Genomic DNA, 21,116 nt, shown 5'->3' with positions numbered 1-21,116 from the left:
ACGTGAAGGAGGTGCCCTAAGAGGAAGTGGGGTCTGAGCACTCCAGGCGGACAGCACCGCAAGTGCAAAGACGCTGAGACCGGGGGACTCGATCCAGTTCACAGTGTTGGGAGGATCGCTGGCTGACATGAACTGACTGAGGGTGGGAGAGCGGAGTGGAGGCAGAGGAGGTGAGGAGACTAACACGGTGGCCTCGACGAGAGGTGACAGTGACCTGGCTAGGCTGGCGGTGCTAACAAAGGGGAGGAGCGCGTGGATTGGGGATATTTTCTGAAGGCGGTATAAACAACAATCCTTAAAGTCCAGGATCACCTGCCTTACATTTAATTAAAGTCTTTCTCCTCTTAGTCTATAAAGGAAACTGAAAAGTCTGGAAACATAGGGAATTTTTCCTATTTTAAACAATATTTTAGTTGTATTTTCACATAACGTGATCAAAATGTTTTCCTTTCATATCCAGACAGCTTTCACAGATGAAACAGCCCTAAATTTAAAGGCACTGATTCATTAATCTGCAAGAGGTATAGTAAGTATTTTCCCTGTATCTCCAGACTTTAGACACTGTATGAATAAGTATGCCTCAGCCTTGCTATTCCCATTTAATTATTTTACCATTTCCTCAGTACCTTCACTTCTCTACTGTTTAGTCATTAACCTGGCTCCTCTCCAAGACCTTCTCCAAGACCCCCAGAGGCTCACCCTCTGTGAAATACTCTGGTAGGAAGAGTAACTCTCTCCTACTCCATGCTGCTACAGTGACCCAGGCTCTCCTTGACACCCGGCAAAATCTACTCATCCTTTAGGGCTTGGCTAAAGTGTTACCTCTTAGGGGGAATCTTCTCTGGCACACCCAATAATTTGGTCCTAAGGTGCCCTGGGCTGTTATACCCCTCACTGTCACAGTTGTTCATCAATATTTGTTCCATGAAGAATAAATTCTGACTGTCTCAGGGTTGACGTTTAATTGCCTTGTAGTAAAATGCAACATGCCCCTCTGCTGCACTGATGATCAGGGGCAAAGTCTTCAGTCCTTACTTCCTCTGTCGGAGAGACCGTTTCACGGGGCAGAGTTCATGGAACAACTTCTGGCTGGTGAGCCTGGCTGCCAACAGATACTTGTTTTGGGTGATAAAGTCACCAATGACCTGTTTCTTCATACCTCGGGCCTGGAGAGAAACCAAGAGACAGTGGATTCTGATTCAGTTTTCTCACTGAAAATGGGTTTTACTTACAGCTTAATAAACGTGTAGCTGAGGGACTTCCCTGGCGGTCCAGTGGTTAAGACTCCGTGTTCCCAATGCGGGGGGCACAGGTTCGATCTCTGGTCAGGGAACTGAGATCCCGCATGCCGTGCAGCGCGGCCAAAAAAAAAAAACAAAAAAAAGTGCCTGATCCTGGCTAAAGTAATAAAACCACGTAAGTCAGACTCATTTGAGCAGATAAACATGTGGTGATCTTTTTAAAAAATGCAGGACTGGGACTTCCCTGGTGGCGCAGTGGTTAAGAATCCACCTGCCAATGCAGGGAACCAGGCTCTAGCCCTGGTCCGGGAAGATCCCACATGCCGCAGAGCAACTAAGCTCGTGAGCCACAACGACTGAGCCTGCACTCTAGAGCCCACGAGCCACAACTACTGAGCCTGCGTGCCACAACTACTGAAGCCCACGTGCTTAGAGCCCATGCTCTGCAACAAGAGAAGCCACTGCAATGAGAAGCCTGCTCACCGCAACGAAGAGTAGCCCCCTCTCGCCACAACTACAGAACGCCTGCTGGAGGCAACAAAGATCCAACACAGACAAAAAAAAAAAAAAAGAAAAAAAAAGAAAAAAAAAAAGCAGGGCTGAGAGCAATGACGTAGCTATTTCAGGTCAAAGGAAAAATCAAGTGCTCTTTTCACTGGACAACTTTTGTATACTGTTTTACGCTAGCAGATTTAAAAAGTCAATAATTTGGAATTTTTAGGCAAATTTACTGCAAGATTGATAGGAAACTGAACAATTGAAAATAAACTCCCTGGGACTTCCTGGCATTCTCATGGTTAAGACTTTGTGCTTCCACTGCAGGGGGCATGGGTTCAATCCCTGGGGAACTAAGGTCCCGCATGCCTCGCTGTGTGTGGCTAAAAAAACAAAAACGAACAAACAAAAAACCCCACAAAACTCCAAAGTAAGAACGTTACTGAGTATAAAAGGCAGACAACAAAACTGTAATATGACCACTTTGTTATTACTAACTTTCATATATTTCAAAGGACTGAAATTATATATATAGTAGCTTCTCTGACCACAATTAAACAAGAAATCAATGTAAGATAGAAACCAGAAAATCCCTTTTTGTTTAGAAATTAAGAAACTCTGAGTAACTTATTGATATAAGAAGAAAGCATATCAGATATAAGAAAATATTTTGAATTTGAAGTGATTAGTGAAAATACTATTTATCAAAACTTTGGGACTCAGATAAAGTATCAGTAGTACTTGGAGAGTAATGTTAAAATGAATATAATAGAAAAGAAATTAATGAACTAGACATCCATATCAAGAAGTTACAGCAAAAATACAACCGTAGAAAAAAGGAAATAGTAAAGATGAAAATAGAAATCAATAAAACAAAATAAATATATAAGAAGAAGAATTAACAAAACCAAAATTGGTTCTTTGGAAGAGCTAATAAAATTGACAAACCTCTGGTAAAACCAATCATGAAAATAAGAGAGAAGGCACAAATAACCATTATCAAGAATGACGAGGGACTTCTCTGGTGGTCCAGTGGCTGAGGCTCTGCACTCCCAATGCTGGGGGCCCCAGTTTGATCCCTGGTCAGGGAACTAGATCCCACATGCCGCAACTAAGAGTTTGCATGCCACAACTAAAGATCCTGCATGCCACAGTGAAGATCCTGCACGCGGCAACGAAGATCCCAAGTGCCGCAACTAAGACCTGGCGCAGCCAAATAAATAAATATTAAAAAAAGAAAAAAAGGGACCTCCTTGCTGGCGCAGTGGATAAGACTCCATGCTCCCAATGAGGGTTCGATCCCTGGTCAGGGAACTAGATCCCACGTGCGTGCCGAAACTAAGAGTTTGCATGCCACAACTAAGGAGCCAGGGAGCCACAACTAAGGAGCTCTGGAGCTGCAACTAAGGAGCCTGCTGCAACTAAGACCTGGAGCAACCAAAAAAATAAATAAATATTAAAAAAAAAAAGGATGACGAGGAGGAATCACTCCCTATGTTGTAGAAACTAAAAATATATACATATACATATATATACACATATACAATTAAATTTGAAAATTTAGATGAAACAGAAAAATTTCTAGAAAAATAAAACAATATCTGAAAAAGAGAAGAGTTAAATAGTTCTATAACCATTAAAGAAGATGAGTCAGTAGTCAAAAATCTTTCCTTAAACACAAACTCAGGCTGAGATGGCTTTACATAGGTGGTTTTGACCAAACTTTCAAGGAGGACAATCTAATCTTATACAAAGTCTTCCCGAGAAGAGAAAAAGGGAGAACACACCCCATCTCGTTTCATGATTCAAATCCTCACATGGGCATCTTGAGAAAGAGAAGTTAGAAGTCAATCTCATTTCTGAACATAAATATTAAAGTCCTAAACAAAATGTTAGCAAACTGAATACAGCAATATACTGAAAGCATAATATAAATAATGATCCTGTTGGATTTATCTCATGAATGCAAGTTAGGTTTAACACTAGAAAGTGATTAATATGATTTAGTGCATTACAGAACACGAAAGAAGAAAACTCTGGATAATCATAATGGATGTGTAAAAAGTATTTGATAAAAATCAACACCATTCACGTCAGAAAAATTAAATTGGTCTAGTGTTGGCAAGGATATGGAGCAATGGAACATTCACACATGATTGGTGGAAATGTACTTAGGAAAACACATTAGCTAGTAAAGTTAAAGATATATATATATATATTTAATCATTTAAAAAAATAAAGCCATATATGTTAACATAAATAACTTTTTTTAAACATTAAAAAAACCCAAAAAACACAATAATTTCCAAAACCAAAGAACGTTTAGTGAGAAGATTAACACTGCTTTACATTTTTATAAATCTTTTTTTTTTTTTTTTTTTTTTTTTTTTTTTTTATTTATGGCTGTGTTGGGTCTTCGTTTCTGTGCGAGGGCTTTCTTCTAGTTGTGGCAAGCGGGGACCACTCTTCATCGCGGTGCGCGGGCCTCTCACTATCGCGGCCTCTCTTGTTGCGGAGCACAGGCTCCAGACGCGCAGGCTCAGTAACTGTGGCTCACGGGCCCAGTTGCTCCGTGGCATGTGGGATCTTCCCAGACCAGGGCTCGAACCCGTGTCCCCTGCACTGGCAGGCAGATTCTCAACCACTGCGCCACCAGGGAAGCCCTACAAATCTTTTTAATGTCTGGTTTCATAGAAGAGATAGGTGGATTCTCATATCTGCTTCTATACACAATCGGGGGTCATATATTGTTCTCGTTGAAAATCCAGCCTCACACAGATACATAGTTAGAAAAGGGAGGTTTATTTTAATAGCTTTTCAGATAACTATGGATATTTTTCTTTGCCACTACACCGAAACTGGACAAATGGTAGTTTCTTAAAGGTTAGTTGCTATATGGATTCAATGAACATTTTTTTTTTTTGGCTGCGCTGCATGGGGGATCTTAGTTCCCCAACCAGGAATCGAACCTGTGCCCCTGCAGTGGAAGTGCAGAGCCCTAACCACTGAACTGTGAGGGAATTCCCATCAATGAACTTTTAGTACTCTGTTAAGTTAAAATTCACGGATCAAAAATAAAGGAAGTAAAATTCACTGATCGCCTTGCACTTAGAATGGATCTTTTACTCATGCATGGTCATTCGAAAAATATTGGTTCACTGATCTCCCAGATGCTGACAAATTTTCTTATTCATATGAAAAAATGCATCACATCGATGAACCAATCTCATAAGAAAGTTTGAGAAGCTATCAAGGTCATGATGGCTGATACAAATTTTTCAAAATTATAATTTCCTTGGAAGCCTGGATTCTATCATCGGCAACAGATACTGTGAGTTGTTTCCCTTAAAATGCCAGGCTCACTTCATTCATTTTCAAGAAAATGTCTGCCTAACTCTGAGTAACCATAGTTTTCTGTCAATTATTCTTTCAAGTAAAAAATGATGTTCCATCAAAAAAAAAAAAAAGAAAAGTGGCTAGTTCAAGACTCCTGAGTTAGGCAACCACACAAATATTTGTCCTCAGGACACCCTCTGCACCTTGGCCTGCAGCAGAGCTTTCTGCATGCTTCCTATTTTGTCACAGAGAACATTAAAGATACCAGAAAGACGTGGACTTGAGTGTCAATTTACCTATTAATAAAATTCATACTTCTTACTGCTTCATCAAGGCTATTCAGTGAAATGAGTGTTGATCCTCTGTGTTGTTACGGCGAGTGCTTAAGAGTGAAGAACACAGGGCCACCGGCAGCCTGGTGCCCGGGCCTTGGTGTGTGCACTTGGTGGTTATACACTGGAAAGTTTACCCACCATTGCTTTTGCACCATCGGTGCAAGAGTCAACACAGAGAAAAGACAAATTATGTCTTAGTGGTTCCTGTGAAGACAGCTTTGATCTCACAGACTCTCTTAAAGGGTCTTTCGGACCCTCCCGCCCCCAGGGGTCTGTGAGCCACATTTTTAAAACTGCCGTCCTGTAGAAACTTGTGATTGGGTACACTGGGATACACGTGATGTCCACGGCATCACTGGTCCTAAAGCCCCGAAATGTCCATCCACAGAAGAATGAATAAACCCATTATCATGTGGCCGTAACCACTGTACAGCAGATGAAAACAAATTAACTAGAGCTAAGAGAAACCACTAGTGCTACTAGTGTTATACTAAGCCCCTTGCCATTGGGAGGACTCAGTTTATGTTAAGAATGCAGTTTTATATTCATAAAGAGCAAACTGGTGAAGCATCCATTGTACCAGTAATTTTGTTAACATATTTGATTAACGATTTTCCCCAGGGAATAAATAAATAACAATTCCCAAGAGTACAAGCTATCACTAAAAAGCAATTTAGGAAATCTTACAGATTAACCTTGGATTGAGATGACCTTCTTTCCTCTCTTCCACAACTGGCATTCGTTTGCTTCCCGACTCTCTCCGCTCCTTCTTTTTTTTTTTTTTTAAATTAATTAATTAATTAATTTTTGGCTGTGTTGGGTCTTCGTTTCTGTGCGAGGGCTTTCTCCAGTTGTGGCAAGTGGGGGCCACTCTTCATCGCAGTGCGCGGGCCCCTCACTACCGTGGCCTCCCCTGTTGCGGAACACAGGCTCCAGACGCGCAGGCTCAGTAATTGTGGCTCACGGGCCTAGCCGCTGTGCGGCATGTGGGATCTTCCTAGACCAGGGCTCAAACCCGTGTCCCCTGCATTGGCAGGCAGACTCTCAACCACTGCGCCACCAGGGAAGCCCTCTCTTGGCTCCTTCTTAGTCGCCATCAGGCATCCCCTCTTTTTATTTGCTGGTGATTGTCCAGAGTTTTGTCCTTGGCTGCCTTCTCTCCTTACTTTACATACAATGCCTGGGAGATCTCCCCACACTGAAGACTTCAACCTCTAACCAGTCACTGATGATTGACAAATCTCTATTCTAGCCCCTCCGCCTTTCCTTGGATCTAGATCCCCGCCTGATGGACATCTCCCCTTAGATTTCCTAAAGGCAGTTCTAATTCTTATGTCCACAACTGGACTCATTACCTTCTTCTTAAACCTGCTCTCCCTTCCTTACCATCCACTTTCCCCATCTGGTTCTGTCACACGCAACACCCTTACCCTAGTCCCATAGTCTCAGGACCCCTTCTACGTCCACATGGCACCCGGAGGAACCCCACATCTTAGTGAGACACCTACTACAGTGGACGGTCTTTCTCCTCCCCTGACTGTGAGTCAAAGGAAGACAAAGACTAACACTGGATGTCAGAGTTGTTCTGTATTTAGTGCTCAGCAGGCAGGCAACGAATGTATTGAACGAATGAAATAAAGGATTTTATAGAATTTCTCTTTCTTCTCATTCTAGCCTCCTATAAGAGAAAGTATCAAAGGGTTCTTGACGATTTAAAAAAAAACATTAAAAATATTAAAAGATACATGTTCATTATAGGGATTTTTGAAAACCTAAATATTGAAATAATATATAATTCTGCCATCAAGAGATAACCATTAATGTTTCGATGTATTTATTTCTAGTTTTTTTCCTATGCGTACACATGCACACATGCACTCACTTTACAAAACTGAGGTCAATGAATAAACTGCATATACAATTCTGCATCCTGCTTGCTCTGTAACATTATGTTAGGAAAATTATCCCCATCATTAAGTATTCTCGAATTGCCATTTTAAATGGCTATATAATAGTCTCTGGGATGTACCAGTAATTATCCTGCCGTTGGATGTTTATATTTCCCCCTCATTTTTCGTATTATGAATGATATTTAACATCTCTGTATGAAATTCTTTGCCCGAGTTCCTATTCCTTTAGGATAGAGTCCTAAAAGGTAATCTCACCTCCCTCAGGTCTTTACTCGTGTCACCTTAATGAGGCCCTTCTTGGCTGCTCCACCTTAAAAATGTGAGCCCTCTCCGCTAATACCCTACATTCCTCTTCCCTGTTTTATTTTTCTCCTTGGCACGTATCACTACATAACATACCACGATAGAGTATGTTATGCTGATTGTCTGTCGTCCCCACTAGAACACAGGACGGGGAATTCTGTCGATCTTGTCCAGGGCTGCACCCCCAGCACAGAAAGCAGTGTTTGGCACACAGTAGGTACTCAGGGGTGCTCTTCTGCTAGGCAGTTGATGTTTTAACACCCGATCGATTTTCTGAAAACTTTTGAGGCTTCTTCCAGCAAGGCAAGAAAGAGAAGTGCCTGTTTCTCTGTAGTCTCAACTCTACTGAGTATTTTTCCTTCCAAAATCTTTAACAATTTGATGAGAGAAGAAAATGTTTATTTTGCTTTTCTCTGATTATTAGTGAGATTTATTTTTTTAAAGGTGTTTATTAGTCACTTGAATCTCTTCTCAGGATTTTGTTCATTTTGTTTTGGGGGGAAGTTTTAAACATTTTTTAAAAAATTGAGGTAAAATTCACATAACATGAAATTAACCATTTCAGTGTACAATTCAGTGGCATTTAGTACATTCAGTGTTGTGCAACCCTCATCTCTATCTAGTTCCAAAACATTTTCATCACCCTAAAACTCTGTACTCATTAAGTGGTCATTCTGTACTCATTAAGTGGTCATTCTCAACAAGTTTTGGGTTGATCTCCTTGATTAGAAGAAGCTCATTAGAAATTAAAGATAATGATCCCTTTTATATTGGTTGTAATTACTTCCCTTATTGTTTAATCAAAAATTCTTAAGTATTTATATAAAAATTTAAAACTTATAATCAAGTTATTAAGATTTTCCAACAAGATTTTCCCCAATGTTTTTAGCCCTTCCCTATCTTAAGATCAGATAAATATTCAGTGTGTGTTCTTTAACTTAGTTTATGGGTTTTTTTCTTTTTTTCCAGTGATGTTATTTAGTTAGTTAGTTAGTTAATTAATTAATTTTTTGGCTGCGCTGAGAGGCATGTGGGATCTTAGTTCCTGACCAGGGATCAAATCCGCACCCCCTGCAGTGGAAGCACGGAGTCTTAACCACTGGACCGCCAGGGAAGTCCCTAAAGGAAGAGATTAAAACTAGTTTCTTCTCCTCTCCTGCTTTGCTCGATTTTGCTGTTTATTTATATGACACCCTGAGATAAAATGGGAGGGCCATCTTGAAACAAGGTGACACTCACATACCTGGATAACATCTGCAGGCTTGTGTATGTGTTCTTTAAAGATCAGGATGGTGGGGGCATAGACATTGACGTTGTATTGCCTCGTCATCTCTTCCGCCCCTCTCAAACCGACATACACGTATCCAAATGACAAATAATCTTTATATGCAAAAGCAGTCAACTGTTGGGGAATACCAGAGAGGAAGAAATGAAATTGATAGCACAGCATCTAAATTAAGTGTGACTTGTTCTCATCAGTGGGTGGAGATGAACGCTAGCTTATACAGCCCCACTCAGGCTGCTACACCCTTGTACCCTTGTAGGAATTCTATGGTGCTCCATGAACAAAAGCCGTACCAACAAAGCTAAACAACAACCAATTCTTTTTTTCAGACAGAGCAAGATATTGATCTTACTGAGATCTGTACTGGGTGGGAGGTTTGAGGAATTACCTGTACCCTAATTATTTAAGATGGCAGTGACCATGCCAATGGTTTAGCACTTTCCTCTCCCATCTCATGTCACAGTGATAACCAGAGGTGTGCTAGATAGAAGTATAGTATATATTCAGAGGGCAGGTTGGGAATCAGACAGGCTACAAAGGAATCGATATTCAACATGGGAGACCTTGGGCAGGTTATACAACCACTCTAAGCTTCAGTAAAAGTAGGGATAATAATCTGTACACTGGGTTCTTCTGAAGGTTAAATGCTATTATGTGTGTGGAAAGGACTAGCACAGTAATAGCATCAGTAGGTCCTCAGTGTATGGTGGTTAAAGCAAATTTCTGGTCTTCAAGCATTTCTCTTGGGATGAGCTATTACTCACAAAAAGAAAATCACCAAAATAAGAGAAAACATTACCCCAGCACCTAAAGTACCTTGTAGAGCAGTGGTACAACGGGCATTTGGTCAAACAGAAGGACACGCGGTTTATTCTCTTGCTGCCAGCCAGAGAGGAATCTGACATAATTTTTATCTGTAACCTTAAATTGAATAAAGGATGTTAGTTTCAACATTTAATTCTTAACAACTGCATTATAATCCAGTCAGGAGATAATTAAACAAAAATCAAATATGTGTAAAAGATTGTTTTGTAAAAAATAAAAAATGCAGACAACTAATTTTTTGCCTTTATTTGACTAAAATTAATTAAAAGAACAGAGATATTGATTTCATATTTTCATGTGATCCAGCCCTTACAGACTGAAATCATAATCTTTTCTGAAACAATTACTGACCATATTATAAAAAAAAAAATGAGCTTTCAAAGTTGGTTCTTGCTCAATTATAGACCGCACTTTTTAATCTATTAGAAGATAATGCAACAACTGCTCTTTTAAAATGGCTTAAATAAAAATAAGTGGGCCCACCCCACCTATACATTACATAAGTTCATTCACTGCCATCTGAATTGCTACTTTTGTGTTTCCCTGTTTATGCCTTAAAATAATCAAACAAATTAAAAACTTGAATAAATTAAATTTCTATCTAGAAAATGTTCATAGTAGTTCAAAAAAGTTTATCTTTCCACTTTGCTTCCAGAATGATCTATGTAAAACCTCAATCTCATCATTTCACCCCACTGCTCAGCCCCTTTCAATGGCTCCATCACCTGCAGGCCAAGTCCAAGTTCCTTCAAGGAGACCCTCACAGTGAGATTCCCGTTAACCCCTTTAATCTTGTCTTCTCCCACTCACTAATGACTACTTCATACAAAGCAGGCTACCTCTGTATGCCTGGAACTCATTCCCTACTTCTCTCTCACCTGGCAAACTCAGTACAGGGGTCATTTCTGCCAGGAAGCCTTTCTCAAATCTCTAGGATGGGCACTCTACATATCGGATGGGAACAATCACCTACTAGACTGCGAGCTCCTTGGAAAGTGTCCTCAGCACTTATCATAATGTCTGACATACAACAGGCATTTTAAAAAGGTTTGAGGACCTGTCAGGACAACCTATCATCATTTTAGGAGGCTACAATGCTCTCTGACAATTTCAAGTTAACTCCAACAAATATTTCTTCTGTGGATAATGATCCTGGTGGGACAGGCTGTGTAGCAATAGGATGGAAGTATCTGTATGTTCACTCTCCTTGGTATTATTAAAGGAATGAATCATTTTCATTTAAAGCAACATCAGAATCTTCTTCTAGTTCCTGTGACCTCTAACCTCAGATACTGAGGGAAAAATGCTTCTTAAATATAAAAATCATAGTTTATAGTTTGTGTGAATTTCTGTGCCTGGTTTCTCTAGCTCAATCTTTTGTTTGTGAAATTTATTCACACTGTTGTATCGCTATATGTTTTGAAAGTTCCAAAAATAATATCTGATTTCATGGAATCTGGTGTTTTCAATAGATATAATCGTTAAATATATAACCAAATATAACTTAATTTGAATACTCTCATAAGAAAAGTATCTTTAAACGAACAAATGCATGAGTTGGAAAGACCTCCTTCGTCCCATGTTGTGATCTAATTTTTTGTTGAGAAAATAAGAGGCACTCTCATTTTAGGCTCAGATTCCTATGACAGTGTAAATCTTCCCAGCGGTTTTGACAAGGATGATTCTTTCAGTCTCTCTACTTCGTCTGTTTCAATTTTCAGTCTCTGGCAGACTTCATTTAAATGATTTAGTTAGGGTAATTAATTAATATGTGCCTTGCCCTGCCCCAAATCAAACTCAGGTCTGAGGATGACCACAGGTAGAGTTCAGGGCAGCCAGCAGTCCCAGGAGCCTCTTAAACTACTTCTCAGCCAGGTACTTACTTTCTCCACCAAGTTCCCTGGAAGAAGACTCTCTACAAACTGTCGCAGGTTCTCACGGACAACTGCATTATGGAAGAAGGAGATTTTCCCATTTATGATTCCTAGGATAGCTGGTGTGCTGTGTGCTCCCAGGTGATGGGCCAGGCGTCTCTCGTAGCCAGCGTGGACCACGCCGATTCCTACGCCTGAAAAATATGGAAGACCTCCATGAAGACTTTTTATGCCCCCACGGCAGGTGAAAAAATGCTGCTAAGTAATTTTTTGGTGTGAAACTGAAATCCCGACTTAATAGGAGGGGATATCTTTCCTGATAGACTGTCTGGCATTCTATCACTGCTGGAATGCTAAATCGGTTCAGTTTTTCTGCAGAGCAATCTAGCAATGTTTAAGAAGCGCTATAAATCTTTTTATCTTTCAGTCCGTTGTTTCTAATTTTGGGAGTAGATCATGAAGAAATACTTCAAAAGAAAAGAACAATCTGTCCACAGTGTTCCTATTCATAAAGAACACCACCTGTAAACAATTCAAGGGTTCATCAACTCTGCAATGGTTGAAAAAACCTAGAAGCTAACGATGGGCTAGAATCAGTCTTCTCACCTTTCAGAGCACATCTTCCTTTTACATAAACTATTTTATAGATGTTGTACAGATTCTCAAAAAGAGAAAGAGATTAGGTTAAAACCACTTGGTCATATCCCACATAACTATTGTTAGTATTTTGGTATCTGTGCCTTTTCTTACACAAATATGTGTGTGTGTGTATGTATACACAGGTATAAATAAAATAAAATGGGATCATCTGACACTTATTTCACTTAGTATTCGAATAACTTTTCTTGTCTTTCATTCAACCAATGTATTTGGAGGGCTAGTTCCTCTGCTAAACATTGGAGATACAGTAAATGTTAATAGCCAGTAAATATGCTTTTTCTCTTGGGTGTCTAACAGACCTCTAAGTATAAAGTTTTCAAAAACAAACTCCTGATCTCCTCCCTCAAACCTGTTCTACCCTGGCTTTCACCATTTCCGTTGATGGCGGCTCCCTCCTTCCCGTTACTCAGGACGAAAGTCTTAAGAGTCATCTTTGACCCCTCTCGTCTCTCACTCCCCCCATCCGATCCGTCAGCAAGTCCTGTTGGTCCTGTCTTCAAAATACAGCAGGAATCCAGCTGTTTTTCTCCACTTCCATTGTACCCCGTCTCTTATGCATCTTCATCTCTCTCCCCTGAGTTGCTGCAATAATCTCAATGGTGTCGTGTTTCTCCTTGTCTCCCTACTGTCTGTCCTCAACACGGTAGCCAGACTGTTCCTTCTAAAACATAAACAACGGGGCTTCCCTGGTGGCACAGTGGTTGAGAATCTGCCTGCCAATGCAGGGGACACGGGTTCGAGCCCTGGTCTGGGAAGATCCCACATGCCGCGGAGCGACTAGGCCCGTGAGCCACAACTACTGAGCCTGCGCGTCTGGAGCCTGTGCTCCGCAACAAGAGAGGCCGCGATAGTGAGAGGCCTGCGCACCGCGATGAAGAGTGGCCCCCGCTCGCCGCAACTAGAGAAAGCCCTCGAACAGAAACGAAGACCCAACACAGCCATAAATAGATAAATAAATAATAAATAAAAATTTTTTAAAACATAAACAACGGATCATGTCGCTCGTCTGCCCAAATCCGGCAAAGCCTCCCCATTTCAACTCAGGATAAAACCACAATCTTCACAAAGGCCGACAAGACCCTCTGTGACTTGGCCCCTGGCTTCCCGGCCCCCTTCCTCTCCCACTCCTCATGCTCTCTTGCTCTAGCCCCCAGCATCCCTGTTCTTCTTTAAATACACTGGCACGTTCGTTCCTGCCTTCGGGCCTCGGTGCTGGCTGGTGCATCTCCTGACATCTGTGTAGCTGGCTCCTTCACCAACTGCAGGTCCTTCTCAATGAGGACGACCCGACTCCTATATTTAAAACTGCCCTTCCCACACTCAGGATCCCCTTCAAGCCTCTCACTTTCCCTTTTCCACAACACTTACCATCTTCTAACACACCGCCCAAGTTCCTCATTCTGTGGATTTTTTACTGTCTGTCTTCCCCTGTTAGAATGTAAGCCGTTTGAAGGCAGGGATCTTTGTTTAGTTCTCTGATGTACCCCAAGCACCAGAACAGAGCTTGGCACACAGTAGGAGCTCATCACTGAAACTGGACTGTCAATCTATTTAACCCATTCTTTATTGCTGCACATTGAAATGGCTTCTGGCTTTCACTATTATAAGGCATGTTTCGATAGGCATCCTTGTACATCTCTGTATACACATCTTTGTGTACTTGTGTGATAACTTCTTAATTGATAGATATATCCCCCAAATGGAATTGCTGAGTAAACGGCAGCGACTGCAAACTTAATACTTTAAAATTGCTGAGTAGGCTAAACAAATCTATCTGCTGGCCACCTGACCGTGAGTATCTCAAGGGCAGGAAAGGAGGCACCTCAGACATCACATAGTCCACTCCCCTCATTTTACAGATAAAGAGACTCGGAGAGGTGAACTGACTTATCCCAGTTTGCAGAGGTGATAAAATTGCAGAAAAAGAATCCCAACTTGATGTTCTAGAGTCAAGTCTAGTACACTATTCTATCACACTAGACGCATTAAAAATAACCACAGAACAATGTCAGTAAATGAAAGTGCACCTAAGATTGTGTGAGCAGGAGAAAGAACAAGAACATAGCAGGCACATACCTGAGAGACCCAGTCTCATGTAAAGCGAGAAGAGACGTCACCTAGCAAGGTCAAGTGGCCACACAGCAAAGGTCCAAGGGGGCAATCAACGTGTCTTGAGCCCTTTCTAAGATAGGCAGCATGCCTACAGCTTTATATCCGTTATCACTTTTCACACCCACGACCCCCCTGAGTGGTTAAGTATTGTCATCTTCATGGATGAGGAAGCCGGTGCTTGGAGAGGCTGAGCCAACCTAGCTGGCATCACAGCTAGTGTGCAGTAGGACCAAGATTTGAACCCAGGCCCAGCCGACTGCAAAGCCTGGCTCCTTCCTGCCTCCAGTACCCTCTTCCACCCTAGGTTCCGAATGCTGGAGGGATCAATTTCTTAGAGACGGACCCACCATCAATGACCTTACCAGGGATTGCTACATAGGCCAGAAGCCACCGTATTTAACTGATCCTGGGGAATATGCCTTTCCAGTAACTGCATCATTCAGCGGTGCCCTCTACCAGACTTTGGGACTAGAATCAGTAATTAGAATGGTGGCTGGTGGGCACAGAATCAGGACAAGGGATGCAGGAGTCTTGGGAGAGCAAAGGAAACTGAAGAGATCTTTTGTGCTTGCTGTTCCCCCCCAACTCTTCCCTCAGATATTCCAGAAGCTCATTCTCTCGCCCGCTACGGGCCACCTGCTCAGTGACCCCTTCCTCATCTGCCTGATTTAAAACTGAAGCCTCGGGCTTCCCTGGTGGCACAGTGGTTAAGAATCTGCCTGCCAATGCAGGGGACATGGGTTCGAGCCCTGGTCTGGGAAGATCCCACATGCCGCGGAGCAACTAAGCCCGTGAGCCACAACTACTGAGCCTGCGCATCTGGAGCCTGTGCTCCGCAATGGGAGAGGCCGCGACAGTGAGAGGCCCATGCACCGCGATGAAGAGTGGCCCCTACTCTCCGCAACTGGAGAAAGCTCTCGCACAGAAACGAAGACCGAACACAGCCAAAAATAAATAAATATAAATTTATAAAAAAAAACCTGAAGCCTCTCACCCCGGCATTCCCTAGCACCCAGACTTTTTTATCACACTCTACCACCATCTGGCGGGCTGTATACTTTATTTGTTTGTCTCTCTTCACTAGAATATAGAAGCTCTATGAATGTAGGGGTTTTGGGCTATTTTGTTTACTGCTGTATCCTTAATATCTAGAATAGTTCCTGGCACTCAGTTTTTTAAAAACAAGTAAATGAATAAAGTATTCAAAGTCAGATCCAGATTCAAATTCCAGCTCTGCTACCCATCAGCTGTGCAAACTTAGGCAAGTCATTTAACCTCTCTGAGCCTCAGTTTCCTTATTTGTAAAATGGAGATAAATTGTTGTGAGGACTAAATGACATAATATGAAAATGAGCCTAGCCCAGGGCCTGGAATATAGTGGGCGCCTAATTACAACTCTTATTATTAAGTATTATTTCATCCAGACCGTGTGAAGTCTGATCTAGAGACTTGTCTCTTATGTGAGTGGAATTTTAACCTCCATGAGACTCTCTCCCTTCCTTGTGTGGAGTGGGATAAACAACGTTACACTCTCACTCTTTATGTCATCCTCCCCCCACCTTTCCTATGCTCCCATCAATATAGCTTTTTTCTAGTTAAAACAGAATACAAGTGATTGGTTTCATTTATTTTACTTAAAATTACCATTGAGTCCTCGGAATTACCTACATTACCTTCATCAAACGTAAGCATTTCTCAGTCTATAAAAGGCTGTTCCTTGGGTCATTTCTACAAAGGACTTCGATTCTTAATATTATAATCCGATTTCTAAACTCTGAAGGAATGTTACTTCTTTCCTATAGATTGACTATCACACGAATTAGAATAGCATAAAGAATGATACATATTTGGTGTTTAAATTTGTGGTATTTTTCCTCTTGAAAAGATACTTAAGGTTATAATAAGAATACCAAAATTCCTTAAAGTGCAGACCTAACTAATCCCTTCCTCTCCCTCCACCCAAGCTGGGAAGGAAGAGTCAGAAAAGTCGATAGCACTGTTTTCTCCCTAAGACTCAGGCTGGGAAATGACCACTCCGACTGGTGGTGACTTAGGGTCTCTGAGTCACAGTGAACAACACAATTTCTATCGTCTCCTCCTCTGCCTTCAAACTCTCTACACTCCAAAGTTGCGGGTTCATAAAGCGAGCTCAGCAAGTACAGTTCTCCTATTCTTATCTTGATTCAGCATAACCCGGCTGGATAACAAGGACACACCAGAATCCACACGAACTTGAGTAGCAAATTTAAAAGAGAGGCAAAATGTATGTTACCTTTTTCAGAAACATTTGATTTTTCTACGGATCAATGTTTCGGGCTAATTTGCAGATCCCAGGGAATTAAAAATACAAATATCTTCTCCTCTTTTTGAGTTTGTAAGAGGGTGTTCTTTCTATAAAGTACTAAAGATCTCTCTTTTGAGGTGTCAAATTATATTTGCTTTCATTATGCAATCCTAAACGTGTATCACGTCTTTTAGGGAAATTCTTTCATTTTCCCCTCTGTCGCATACACATATTTATCTTTCTTTCAACTTTTCCATATGCCTTAAGGGATGGTACAGAGCCAACTGAAAGAACATGGCACTGTCAAATCTGGCTAAATACAAACCTGTTAATAAACAAACTACTAAGATGCAAAATGATGTGAAACAATACAAAATCAAGAACACGGAGCTTCAGGAGGAAAAAAAAATACTTTAACCAGTATCTAGGCAGATCGTTTTCCTACACAGTATGAAGCTGTTATACACTTAGCTATTTTTAGGAATAATTCCTTGAAAGAGAGGAATTATTCTTTCTTTTAAAATAAGAAGTCATGGTGGATAAACACTACATGATTATCCAAATTGGGTTTCCCTAAAATGATATCTGATTTCAAGACACGCAACCTCCTTGACGCCCTGGTAACTGTCTGCACCTCCTGGCGAGCACTGAGTGTGCTGTGATGATTCAGGTGTGTCTCTTAGTTGAGTTTCCTGGGTGCGAAGACCAGGTTTTACTTATTTCTGAGCAGTGCAGCACAGTGGTTAAGACTGAACCCTACAGTTAGACTTCTGGGTCCATACCCCAACACTGCTGCTTATGAACAGTGTGACCTCAGTTGTTCCTTAACCTTCCTGGGCCTCAGTTTCCTCATCTGTAAAATAGGGATAATAATAGTCTCTCCCTCGTTGGGTTACTTTGGGGATAAAGACAATCCATACAAAGCATTTAGCACAATGAAAAATAAGTAAAATGCTAAAAAAAAAAGTTATAATATTTACTTTAGTGTTTAATATAGTACTTGGTCCACTAAGAAAAACGTTTTTTTTGGCCATGCCACGCAGCTTGCGGGATCTTAGTTCCCGGACCAGAGATTGAACCCAGGCCATGGGAGTGAAAGCACTGAGTCCTAACCACTGGACCGCCAGGGAACTCCCAAGAAAAAAGTTTTAAATGAGAATATGCAATGAATTCTTTATCATCTTCTACTTATTCCTGTAGTACTATATTATTCTGTACTTGCAAATGTGAGGTTGGTGTGAATTTCCCGGGTACCTATTTTCTCTTCAATTAACAGTAAGCTCCTCAAGGTCAGGGGCAGTGCTGACTATTTCTGGACCCTCCTCCACAGCGTGGTTGTCTATAAATGTTGGATGCTTTTGCACACTAGTTATTACCAAACTGCATGACCGTAGATTCCATCTAAATAGCTACAACATTTCTTCTCTGGGTGGAACTGTTCCATTTCCTTCATTTACTGCAATTCAGCATTTTATGTTATTCTGAGATAATGTCCAGGCTTCCCCAGACCACCCAGCTAATCTTTAAGATTGTCTGCTCTTTCTCTCAACTCAGAATAGAAACATTTTCTGCAGTAACTGTCTTAAAGGATAATGCTGCCTTGCTCGGACAGGGAGCGGCCATGGATACTGGCCATGGATACACGGATACAGGGATATCTCATCTCAGTGTCACCTAACATTCCAAGTGGAACCTGACTGTCAGGAATCTTCAACAAATCCGAATGTTCCAAAGAGGAAAACCAAACTAATTTAATACATTTAGTCAAAACCTGCTTTCTAGGATACTTGGGGGGTGAGGTGGGGGAACAGACTAAATTCCTATAAACATTGCTTCTATGGATCTAAATCCATCTTCTTCCATCCTTGTCATTTTGAGTCCTGACTTATTAGGATTATACAGCACAACAACCCCAAAGGATGGCAAGACCTTCAATCATCACAGATTTAAGGACCCTGAAAGGCGACAGGGCATCGTGTTCACCACGTGGATTACAGAGCCAGACTCCCTGGGTTTGAATCCCAGCTCTGCCAAATACCAACTGTGGGACCTTGGACAAGGTACCAATATGAGCCAAGTCTCTATAAAAGCGGGATGACAACAGCACCTGCCTCAAAGAGTTGTTTATGAGTTGATACTCACATTAGTGCTTGGCATACGGTAAACTGTCAAAAAATATAAGCTATTATTATTATGCTTATATTATTATTGTCATGTCATTGCACTTGGTATGTCCAAACCACAGTCATTATTTAGAATCACTTCTCCCCAGTTCAACTCTTCTCTGTATTTCCTGCCCATCCAGTTGCTCAAGTCAGAATGCAGAGTCAATCTTGACTCCCTCTCTTTTCCTCATTTCTCACATTTAAATGGTCCTCAGGTGCCAGGTCCCTTCATGATCCTACCCCTGAAATATCCGACACTTGTCCCCTCTCTGTTCCTACTGCCCAAGCTGAGGCCAATGGTTGCTGTCTTGCCAGGACTGGTAACCTCCCTGCCTCTATTCTTACCTTCTTTAATTTGTCCTTCACGCAGCTTGAACAGTTAGCTTTCTAACGCACAGATCTGATTAGATCACTCTTGGCTTTACTACATACTATACAATAAAGTCCAGCTTCCTTAGCCTGGACTTTAAGGCTCCTTACCACCTGGCTCCCAGCACGCTCTTCCTGCTACCTCCACTCTCACTTGCACTCAAGTCACACCTTGCTGCTGGCTCTTCTGAGGATGCCCTTTGTTGCCCTGCCTGCACTGTTCCCTCTTGCCTGAATGTTACTCCTCCATTTCCCGTCCAGCCAGCTTCTAATCATCTAATCATCTTTAGCTAAAAATAAGGCAAAAGTCAGTGCTTGACAGTCTATGAGCTGAAGAAAACTAACATTTAAGGAAGATTTTTAAAAGGAATTTACAAAATAGGTGCTTTCAAAAATTTTAGTTTGGTAAACCAGAAAACCCCATTAACCAGAAATTCTCTAAGGTTCATTTATTAAGTACTTCATATATATCAGGCACTTAAAACACATTTTTTCTCATTTAATATTCATAACAATCCTGTTGGTTTGACATTATAACCCCATTTTAGAGCTGAAGAAACTTAGGCTAAGTAATTTGTCCAAGGACACAAAGTAGTAAATGCTACAGCTGAGATCTGAAAACTGGTCTATCTGACTCCAAGGCATGTGTTCCTAACAGCTGACCACTGTGCTATGTTGCCTCACGTCATGTATGTTTGCCTGTTGGCTCTGATCTGACCTTGGTGTAAATGCATTACCGTTCTAAATAATGCACTGGGTCAATGTTTACGTTCTGCTATGGGGTTTTAATGTCAGCTCCTAGACTGAAGAGGTTCAGTGATTTTCAGCACACCACCTGGCATGGCACAAAGTGCAGCTGTGCTGTGTGATGAAGAAGCTGTCCAATCCGGTGGCTTCCGTCTGACCTCGGCCTCTCATTCATTCATCAGGCGCCACAGAAAGCATCTACTGACCGCCCGCCACACGTGAGACGATGTGCTAAACTTACTCCCTTGTCTTCCAAGAACTTGATTCCATCTTAGGAAAGCATTCTGGCAAATCTGAGTACCTGAGTGCCTCTGGACAACAGGTTGAAATTTCTGTTTTAGAATAAATGAACTGATGGCTTTCAGTGGTGCACGCTCTCCAGAGAAATCCAGGCCCCTCAGCCCCTATGGTTGAGTTTGTCCCTTTTTAGCTACTCAATAGGTCTGCGAATGCCTATAAAACACATACATACAGGGCTTCCCTGGTGGCGCGGTGGTTGAGAATCTGCCTGCTAATGCAGGGGACACGGGTTCGAGCCCTGGTCTGGGAAGATCCCACATGCTGCGGAGCAACTGGGCCCGTGAGCCACAACTGCTGAGCCTGCGCATCTGGAGCCTGTGCTCCGCAACAAGAGAGGCCGCGATAGTGAGAGGCCCACGCACCGCGATGAAGAGTGGCCCCCGCTTGCCGCAACTAAAGGAAGCCCTAGCACAGAAACAAAGACCCAACACAGCCAAAAAAATAAATAAATAAAACTCTACCATGAATGTAATATTAATAAAAAAAAAAGAGCTAAAAAAAAAAAACCACATACATACACACACACACACATTTAATTCAGTAATTCCAACTTTTAGAAGTTATTAAAATAAATATCCTTCCTGGATCACTAAAACTTTCCTGGCGCTAAGTGGTGCCTATGAACAAAGGAAAGGCTAATCTGTGATTTGAGAGTGGTAACCTATGACCATTAGAACACTATGGGTTATAGGCTGAATTGTATGTCCTCAAAATGCATAGGTTGAAGCTCTAATCCCCAGTACTTCAGAGTGTGATTATATTTGGAGACAGGGCCTTTAAAGAGGTAATTAAGTTAAAATGGGGTTGTTAGGATCACAGAAAGAGTGTGATACACCAGACCCAGACACATACATAGAGACGACCATGTGAACACA

The 21,116-nt window shown here is 41.6% G+C and overlaps 1 protein-coding gene across 1 annotated transcript in view; it reads right to left on the bottom strand.

Moving 5' to 3' along the window:
* Window positions 1–21,116, bottom strand: part of DNAJC16 (DnaJ heat shock protein family (Hsp40) member C16) — a 37,645-nt gene that overhangs the window by 8,210 nt on the left and 8,319 nt on the right. Inside the window, exons 5-8 of the mRNA XM_007174959.2 lie at window positions 11,614–11,798; window positions 9,722–9,826; window positions 8,864–9,022; window positions 1,036–1,166 (exon numbers count right to left, since the gene is read on the bottom strand). Of these exons, the coding sequence (XP_007175021.1) occupies window positions 1,036–1,166; window positions 8,864–9,022; window positions 9,722–9,826; window positions 11,614–11,798 (580 nt within the window). The remainder of the gene's footprint in view (window positions 1–1,035; window positions 1,167–8,863; window positions 9,023–9,721; window positions 9,827–11,613; window positions 11,799–21,116) is intronic.

The sequence above is a fragment of the Balaenoptera acutorostrata genome, chromosome 1 (genome assembly GCF_949987535.1).
Source record: "Balaenoptera acutorostrata chromosome 1, mBalAcu1.1, whole genome shotgun sequence".
Taxonomy (NCBI): domain Eukaryota; kingdom Metazoa; phylum Chordata; class Mammalia; order Artiodactyla; family Balaenopteridae; genus Balaenoptera; species Balaenoptera acutorostrata.
Note: the sequence above shows the minus strand (reverse complement) of the source record. Positions and strands in the feature narration are given on the sequence as shown.